At 39.0% G+C, this 9,600-nt stretch overlaps 1 protein-coding gene across 2 annotated transcripts; it reads right to left on the reverse strand.

Moving 5' to 3' along the window:
- Positions 1–4,480: 4,480 nt before the first annotated feature.
- Positions 4,481–9,594, reverse strand: LOC102312004 (complement C1q tumor necrosis factor-related protein 3). Of its 2 annotated transcripts, none has more exons than XM_042217754.1 (4): positions 9,103–9,594; positions 7,469–7,540; positions 5,115–5,249; positions 4,481–5,006 (listed from the first exon to the last, which is right to left on the reverse strand). In XM_042217754.1, exons 1-4 carry the CDS (start codon positions 9,215–9,217, stop codon positions 4,723–4,725), a joined length of 606 nt encoding a protein of 201 aa, XP_042073688.1. In that variant the 5' UTR covers positions 9,218–9,594; the 3' UTR covers positions 4,481–4,722. The 2 variants fall into 2 exon arrangements, with proteins under 2 accessions (XP_042073688.1, XP_005953121.1); XM_005953059.2 differs by having other exon boundaries at positions 8,232–9,214.
- Positions 9,595–9,600: the final 6 nt, after the last annotated feature.

The raw sequence follows: 9,600 nt of genomic DNA on the forward strand, positions 1-9,600 counted from the left end.
GTGGAGAGTAGACTTTATCACAGTAGATGTCTTTCTGAAAGTGCTGTAACTAAGTTTAAGAATATAATCTATGAGGTGCCGTAAGGGACATTTTTACTGAACTTTAGCTCTCGCTCACGCTCTCATTCACACACACTATTGAAACTTTAGCGCACACACACACACACACACACACACACACACACACACACACAGACTTCACTGAAAACCAAGCAGTTTCAGCTGAACAGGAAGTTGTTTCCTGACAAGGAAACTGAAGGAAAAAGGGGTAGATTTCAAACAAACCAATACAACAGATGTCTACTCAGCAACCTGCTAGTAGCCCAAGTGAAGCAGCTGCATTACTTAACAATATATTAGTCTCAGCAGAGACCATCAGAAGTCTGTGAAATGCGACAGCTGTGGGGCAGCAACCTGTTACAAGACTGTGGTCAAATGAGCCCTCACTTGCGAAGTCACGTTCAAGCTAGCCAGCCGCACCTACATTCTTGTTGCACTTAGCTTACGTATATTACGGTACCAGTGCCGACGGGCTTAGAAAACCGAGTGTCTTCTGGATACTGTCATGTATGTATATATGTATGTAGCTAATATTTCAAAACTCGAAGTGGATTGAGAAGAAAAATAGTGAAAAACACCAGTATCCAGAAGACACAGAAGACACAGATGCCAGTCGGCACTATTAATTGGGTTTAGCGCCCTCCGTCTCCACTGTGTGAGATCTCTCTGCTGCAGCTCTGTTGGCATTTTCAGGTTGTTGTGGTGGGTCCAGCTGCTGCTGCAGTTGGTCAGGGTCACATCGAAGAGGGGAGAGGGGGGCGATAAACAAACAAGAGAGAAAAGACGATCAATCAGTTTCATGATTGAAGTAGAAACAGGAGAGGGAGGGGGGAGAATGAGAGAAGAAGAGGCAGCTGTGCAGCGTAAACACAGAATAACTCCAGCTTTGTGTCTTTTTCATTGTAGCTGAAGTCCGGGACAAACTGTGTTCCTTTTCAGCTCAATACGAAACGTGTAATATTTTCTCTGAATACGACACGATTCCGTTTGTACGGGACGGTAAGGCCAGCCTCCACCACTTGCTAATGTTACTAAATCTGTGGAAGCTCCACCATAGCCACCACCAAACAATTTTACACATCTGCTAACCAGAACGCTGTTTACTCGCATGTGACATCATTCCCAGGTCCGTGTTCCGATTTCCGAGGAAAGTCGAACGCAACACACAAAGTAACAAATAACGAGCCTATCTAAATCCCAGTAACGATTAACGCGTTCCTGATTTTGGCATAATGACTAGTTACCGTGCTTGTTACCACAATAACATAGTTACTGTAACACGTTACTTAATAACGCGTTAGTCCCTACACTGCTTTTAACAAAACTAGAATGCCAGACATCAAGCTGTAGTTCTTAATGAACGTCTCTTGCTCTGTGCTATTCTAGGGTGGTTTGAGGGTCCTCAATTCCCAGGTTACCAGCCTAGGACCCCAGACGCTGCTGGTCGGACGCTGCGTACAGCCATCGGTGGGGGAACCAACCCCAGGACAAAATTTGTCCCGTTAGACATCAACCTGCAGTTCTTAACAAAAGTCTCTTGCTCTAGTGCCCAGACACTGAAAGAATTTTGCATGAGTGCCGTTTAAGGCAAGGCAAGGCAAATTTATTTGTATAGCACAATTCAACAACAAGGTGATTCAAAGTGCTTTACAGAGACATTAGAAACAAAAACAAATAAAAAGCATGATTTAAAATTGATTAAAACAAGCAAACAAACAAACAAACTAAACACACACATTCATTCACACCTGTTCGAGCGATCTGAACCCTTATCGTAAGGGGAGCTACCAGTCCTTCTGTTTAAATTAGCGAACAGACGAGTTAGGGTTCATCCAATATGCACACTTGGATGTAACAGGTGGTGCTTACCTTTTAAATTCTGTTAGACCTGTCCTCTGTTCGCCTCGTTTCACGACCCCATGATTACGATCTAATTCGTGTCTCTCAGCCATTTTGGATCCGGGTCACAGGCACCAATTATCGACCCCAATTCCTTTGTCCTCAGGCTTTTCAGAGAAGACGCAAACTCAGTGTAATCAAAACATATGCAATCAATTTATTCAATACAATCTTCTTCAATAACACCTTCAGGAAGGGAGATGTGCACAGCGTGAAAGCCTTCTGCAGGTCTACTGCATTACTGACAGGATGAGAGTGATATACTCTGCACCCCCACTCCTCACGGACACAACAGGAGACAACCTTCAGGTTATCATCTAGCAGCACAAACATGAGCTACATTCTCTGAAAAGTCTGCACTAAAGCTCCTGTTTATCACAGTTTCATTTCACCAGGAAATCTAATGACCTAAAGACCTAAAGCACAGTATACTTTATATATATATATAAACCCTTAAAGCTGGCCTTTAATATTACCCTTTAATATTACACTTTAATATAGTCTTTAATATATACTTATCAAATAGGCACTTGGATTATATTTTATAACAGTTCCCAATAATATTTCAGTGTATTAGCTGCACTGTAATTTACTTACATTCAGTTTCCCCCCTGATAATGAAGGATTTTATCTGAGGGTTTTTTCTTTTCCTTTTCTTTGTTTGTTTGTTTGTTTAATAAAATGACTCATGTGTTATTCAAATCAGAATACTGTTAAAACATGTTGTGAAATTCTTTATTTCTAATATTGTAGACTTGTGTCTAAACTTCACATTTCTGAAATTTTCCCCAATAACAACTGTTGAATTTATCTCTGGGCTTGCCACAGATTTGTTTTCCCTTTATGAACATACACACAATGAAATTTAATTTGTCATTTATTACTGAACTCCATTTGTCATAGAGGATCTTAGCTCTATCCCCTTGCAAGTTTTTTGGTTCTCTGAAAAAGTGCAAATGTTAAGACATTTTGTAATGCAAGCTAAAAATACTCAATAAATTTGTAACTTAAATTTATGTTGTCTGTCTTATGTTTTTACAAGTGTAATTGCTTATTTCTAACACATTTTCTTTTAATATCCAATTCAAAACACAGTAGTTTTGGCTATTACAAGAGTTTGGGTGTATTTTAAAGCTTTGAGTCCTATTAGCTTAAAATGCTTAAAATTTTAAAACTAATTATTAATTCCTAAAATGTATTGAGGTAGATTGGTACTTGAAAGTCAAAAGATCAAGTAGAGAGTACCCGTCATGGGCTGGGTCTGTGACCCAGTGTTTGAGTTTTTATATATTTTGGTATTCATTTGTGCCCTAGTTTAGTTCATCTAGTTAATTTTGAGGTTGCTGTTTAGTCCTTTGTTTCTTAGTTGTTTATGTCATATCCTCCTGTATTCAGTCTCCCTGGTCCGTGCGTCTACCTGTCATGCGTCATGTCTGTGTGGTTATGTTCAGTTCAGGTCACGTCTAATCCCCATGTTTCCTGTTTTACATTGAAAGTCTGTATTCAATGTCAGTGTATTTAGTTTCACTTCTCCTGTCCTGTCATTAGATTCATGTGTATCAGCTGTTCCCCCTCATGTGTTTCCACTTCCCTTGATCATCCCTCATGTATATTTAGTCTCTGTGTTTCATTCAGTCTGTGTCGCGTCGTCTGTGTTCCCACCCTCCATGTTTTCACGGCCAGTCTTTGCATAATTTATCACAGTATTCCCCAGTTTAGTTCTGCCTTGTTTAACCTCTATGTCGTCGGCCATAATAAAGGCTCGCTTTCAATTTAAATTCACTCCGTCTCCTCACCTGTGTTCGCACCTGGGTCCACCACACACACGACCGCACAGCCTGTCTCCACACACAGTGACAGTACCAAACCAAAATTGTGGATATAACAAAAAAACATTTATCAGTGTAACTGAAGTTTTTTATCCAAATCAACTATATAAATTATGTTTAACTTGTTTTTTAGTTTGTTTTAGTTAGTTAAAATATTTTATGTAATCAGTTTCACCAAAAATTTTGAGTTAAATTAACGCATTGGGTTTTACAGTGTGGATTTTCAGCTACTTTCTTGTTGCAATTTTTTAATTTATCAGTGACAGAATTAAAAAAAAAATAAAAAAAATCATAGCATCAAAATAAAAACTGGTAAACTTTAACAAATTCCAGGAAGGATATTACTGAAATCAGATTGGATGTGAAGGAACGTACTAAGATGTAGAAAAACTAGAAGTACAAATATCTGACTGTAACAAAGGGTCCAGTATTTTATTTGTTTCTAACAGCTGGCAGTGCATATAAAACACCAGGACACCACCACAAGGTAATAGCGGTGATGTACTGATGTAGGTTATCGTCGACGTCATTGACTCTAGAACTATTCAGCACAGAATTTTAAATCAGGCCTAACTCCCAGCATGTGTAGGGTTTGATCTCTGTTCTGGAAACACAACTGTGACATGACTGTGTTTGATTTTCTGCTGTCAGTATGAGATAATGGCAATTAAAACACACAAAGAAACTAACTCTGCTGCTTAATCCTCGATTTATTATGATATATTATTAGAATGAAATGACAGAATGGAATCACATTGAATTTTGAAATCAGAAGAGAGAGATCCAAATGACATTATTGTTTAGTGTATCTGGATTTTGGATTTACAGACAGATGAAAAATAATCCCAGCAGGTGATTTACTTCCTGTTTTACTTCTGAAAAAAGAAAAAGCTACAAGACAACCCAAACAGGAAGTTTGCAGCTGGTACACCTTTCACATGGAAAAAAGCAGATGACCTCTGAAGGTGGTATGATGATTGTAATCATCAAATATCCTTGCACCAGGCCAGAGGCGCACATACACCACATCTTGAGCATCTAGAAGCAGTGAGCCACCATTAGAGGTACTTGAAGAATGTGTTGTCTGATGTTCCCATGCCGAAAAAATGAGCTCTTTATTCATGAACAACCTAGCAGCTGTAGGATATGCATTGTCTCCGTGTCCATGCAGGGTCAACTCAAAGTTGTAGACTCCTCTGACTGGTGCAGTGAAAATACCTGTGGGACATTTGTTTTTGCCATATTGCATGAAAAATCAGTTGTTAGAAAATCTGGAACATCAGCCTGACATCAACAAAGCAGAGAAGTGACATTCAGTGTTATTACCTGTGTGTAGGTTGTAGGCATTTCCAATGTTTGTGACAACACGTTTGAAGATCACAGTAGTCTCTGTGTTAAATGGTCCAGTAAAAGGTGCACCACCTTGCTCCACCAGAGAGGCTGAGAAAGCCACCTGTTGGGCTGAGAGAGATAGAAATGTCATTATTTTAAAATTCCTGTTTTACAGTTATACCTCCTTTGTACAGGCTGTGAATTCAAATACTACATGTTACACAAACCCCATTTGGTAAATGCATTACTTTGATATAGTCTTAAAATATTAGTTTATGTAGATATCATGTTGAAGAAATGTCATCTTGTTCACTGCACTAAAAACAGACTGTTGTGAAACTGTAAGTGTCAGATTATAATATTATTTTATGCCATGTTATACCCCTAATTAAAGATTGTGAATTATTATGTAGTTTTAGTTTGCATTATTCTCCTGAATTAGAAGAAGCTGATAACTATTGTATTTGTTAAACTGATTTGCATTACATTAAACTGCTGATTTAGTGTGAATGAATGATATTGTTTTACGATGCATTATACTGCTGAGTTATAAGAAATACTGTTCGCAGAAAGTCATCGCCTTATTTGTCTGATTAAAAGAGAACAGAACATACTGGAGAGGTTTTCTGCCCCATCTCAGCAGGAGCAGATAAACAGGGAGCCAAGGTTGTAGCTTAGGCGCTGTGTGAGAGAAAGCATGTGAATGTTTACGCTTTTATGATAAGGTGGGGGCCACCAGAGGCTATAAGAGTTTGATCAATGCTCCACCATTTTGAGATCTGATGCTGTCTGCATACAGTGTCCATCTCCCACGCGTGTGACTATTAAAATCATCGTTTGACTCAACCCGGACGGACCAGTGTTGTTATTGTGGTTTTTCCTCTTGTATCCATCCCCAATTTTTGAACTCGTAACATAAGTTAAAGATTCTTCAGTTTGTAAGCAGCACAGAAAATACAGATAGAGTGATAGTCTAATATTTAGACGAGCTTTTAACTAGATTTGTGCTGTTTTATGTTTATCTGTTTTATATTATTGTGAAGCACATTTTTACCATGTTAAGAGTGCTATACAAATCAATAAAGTAAATTAAAGTAATAGTGTGATGGGTCACCACTGCTCCACCTTCACTCCTTTTTCCAGGCACTGACTCCATTTTAATTCCTATACTTCACTAATAATTCGATTAACTGAAGTTTATTATGAAATATTCATAGATTACTGGTTGAATCGATTTTACTTATGTAAGCCTGCTTAGATTATCAATCTTATTTACCACTATTAACAGTTAATATTCTTTATATATAAAACATTTGTTTAATGAATTATAAACTAGAAGCCGATTATTGCCAGCATGGGCACATCAGGATGTGCCAGTAACACCAATATTTCATCAACATGATTAGAGAGTATATTTGGAGCAGCATGTGACATCAGCTCCCATTAAACACTTCAGATGTCATGGTCCGGGGTGTGCGGCTGCAATTTTCAGTCAGGCTCCTGAGTCTACCTGGGATCCTCCTCCAGTTTCTCACACCTGGAGCTGATTTGCAGGCAATCAACGCAGATTGATTTAAGCCTCCCACTCACCTTCATTCACTGCCAGTTTGTCATCAATCCATGTTGGTAGCTGGCTCTCATGTTTCAAGCTCCCTTTGTGAATAATCTTGCTAACCTTACTTTCTTGTGCTGTAGTTCCTGGATTCACCTTCTCTCAAACCTCTGGCTCACGGTTCTCTCTCGGACTCAGGATAACAAACCACCATTTTTGAAATCACTCAATGCCTCACCTGCCTGCCCCCTGCCACCACACTCTATCAGGAACCTCTAGATCTCACCTCAGGTCAGCCTTTCCACATTGCTCAGCTCAAATTCTACGTTTCACTGGTTTTTGTTCTTGCCACATTTTCTAAGACTAAGTGTATTGTAAAGCTACCTGCCTTCTCTGTCCTGGGTTTCTGCACCTCAGTCCAGTTTTGGTACTGACCACTCAGTCCCGTGACATCAGACAGTGGTCCTGCATTGCCTGCTCTATATGTTGCTTCATTTGATGATATATGTGAAAAAATGAAGCAGTTTTATTTCAAAGTTGTTATCCCTGCTGTCTCTTCAGTCAGTTTCTCTCACTCCATATAAAAGACAAGTTATTGAAGATGGAACCAATAACTATGCAATTCAAATAAAATGCATGACAAAAGTCATGCTAAATCACTTCCCAGTGAATATATTTGCAGTGCATTTCTGTTTGGGCTGACAATTAGAAATTTTTATTTCAACAGTTTACATTCAAACATAAATATTATAACATCTCTATAGAAATTCTGCCCATGAGGATTTGCACACCGTACCTTGTAGCCGCTGCTTCAGCTGCTCAATCTCAGTCTTCTGTGTCTCCACTTCTTTTAGTTTTGCTTCTTGTTCTGACAAAACAAAAGGAAATAGAACATGATTGCACAGCTTGTCCTCAGATTGCTTTAGTGTTCCTGTAAAATTCTGTATTTACATGTCACGGTCTGCAGAGACAGGCCGTGCGGTGGTGTGGCTCACGAGGCGACACAGACTACATGAAACACAGAGACTAAATACACATGAGGGATGATCAGGGGAAGTGGCCACACATGGGAGCAACGCTGACACACATGAACCTAACGACAGGACAGGAGAGGTGAAACTAAATACACTGACATTGAATACAGACTTTCAAAGTAAAACAGGAAACATGGAGATTAGACATGACCTGAACTGAACATAACCACACAGACATGACGCATGACAGGTAGACGCACGAACCAGGGAGACGGAGTACAGGGGAAGATGACAGAAGCGACAGCATGAACTTGACAACACAAGACACACAGACATAAACACATGAAGGGCAAGGGAGGCTTAATACAAGGGTAATATAATTACAAATGAGCTGGAATAACTTAATGAACCTAAACAAACAATAAACATCAGAATAGACTAAACACAAAACACTGGGTCACACAACCCAGGACCATGACATTACATGATCAAAAAATTTCTTTAAAATAACTGGAACACAACAGCTGATCATATGAAGGCTTCTTGATGCTGTTATGTCTCTCACTAACTAACACAATTTTGTACCTTGATTCTTCTTTTGAAGAAGTGTGATCTGCTCTTTTTGTACAGCCAAAGAGGTGACTATCCCTGTCAGCACAGCTTCCATGTCACTTGTAAATGGTTGTAGGAGCGCAATCTTTTTTTTAAGAATGACCTCATTTTCAGCTGTCTGAGCTGCTGAGATAGAGCAAGCCAGAAGCAACACAGAGAAAACCAAGATGGTCTCCATCCTGTCTTCAGAAATCTGAAGTTCAACTGTCTCATCTGCAAATCTGATCTTTTTATGATATGGCAGCAAGAGGCAGGACTATCATGAGGTTACTTCCCCACTCCTCCCAGTTTTTTAAAAAACGAGGAAGTACTCAAACATTACTGGAATAGTGAACTTATCAACCTCTGTGTTTTGGTTGACTGCTGTTAAAACAGGTCAGTTGAATTTAATGCCTACAATTTCCAAATGAGGAAAATGCAAATTGTAGCGCTGCGCAGGTGTATACACACTTTGTCACAGTTACCTCTGTGAGCAACACACAACACAAACCCCTGAACAACCCCCCTGGTAGATTCACAAACACAGAAATTAGCATTTAAAAGTTTAAATCGTCATGCAACCTCAGATGTCACTGTCATCTTTCTGCTCCTGTAAAAAGAAACGCATATAAATTCATCCACCCTTTTGTCCTGTCTAGGTGGAGGTTAACCTTGAGTCGTGGTCAAGTCTTGTCAGCTTTTGTCAGCTTTTACCAGTCAGTCAGTTTGTTTTTATTTCCATTCATTCATTCATTCATTCTTTTTTTCTTTGCTGATAGTGGAAACCATCGCCGCATTTAGATTTCCACCCTCAGCAAAATGACGTCATTTCAAAAAGAAAAACAAGAACTTTAGATCGGATTACCTCGCTGAATCCTTCTCAGGCAGGGACTCTCATTTTCTAATTGTCCCAAATAAGTGGCTTTCTCCAGAGTCCATTTTAATGTGGAGAAACTCACTTGCAACGGTTTTCTCGACATGTCGTATAGCACTTTTAATTCCCGTTCTGCAGATCTGCTTAAAGAAAAGAAATTCACAAACAGAAATCAGTGCATTGTTCAAAAAATAAAATGAAAAATAAAAGATAAAACTAAAAAACAAAAGTAAATGAAAAAACAGAAGCCCGGTCTTAGGACTTGTCACAGAATATTCTTTCTCTTATAGGTGAGAAAACACCAAATCTAAAACTTGGTGCCATGGTAAAACCTTCCCCATACTTCAAAAACCCAAAACAAAACAAAACAAAACAAAACAAAAATCTGCTAGTTTCACTCATTTAAACTCTGGCTGCAGGATTCTGTTCACCCCTGCTATCATGTTCCCCAAAATAATACTAATTCAGTCGTCTATGTATCAGTTCTCA

This window comes from Haplochromis burtoni, unplaced genomic scaffold, assembly GCF_018398535.1.
Source record: "Haplochromis burtoni strain Fernald_Lab_line unplaced genomic scaffold, NCSU_Asbu1 Contig_2853, whole genome shotgun sequence".
NCBI lineage: Eukaryota > Metazoa > Chordata > Actinopteri > Cichliformes > Cichlidae > Haplochromis > Haplochromis burtoni.

Excerpts from the sequence above, each read along its gene's own strand:
- LOC102312004 (XM_005953059.2), bottom strand. The coding sequence starts at position 8,436 with ATGGAGACCATCTTGGTTTTCTCTGTGTTGCTTCTGGCTTGCTCTATC. Across the intron at positions 5,250-7,468 it reads GCTGAAGCAGCGGCTACAAG|CCCAACAGGTGGCTTTCTCA; the intron begins GTACGGTGTGCA and ends TATCTCTCTCAG. Across the intron at positions 5,007-5,114 it reads TGCCTACAACCTACACACAG|GTATTTTCACTGCACCAGTC; the intron begins GTAATAACACTG and ends AATGTCCCACAG.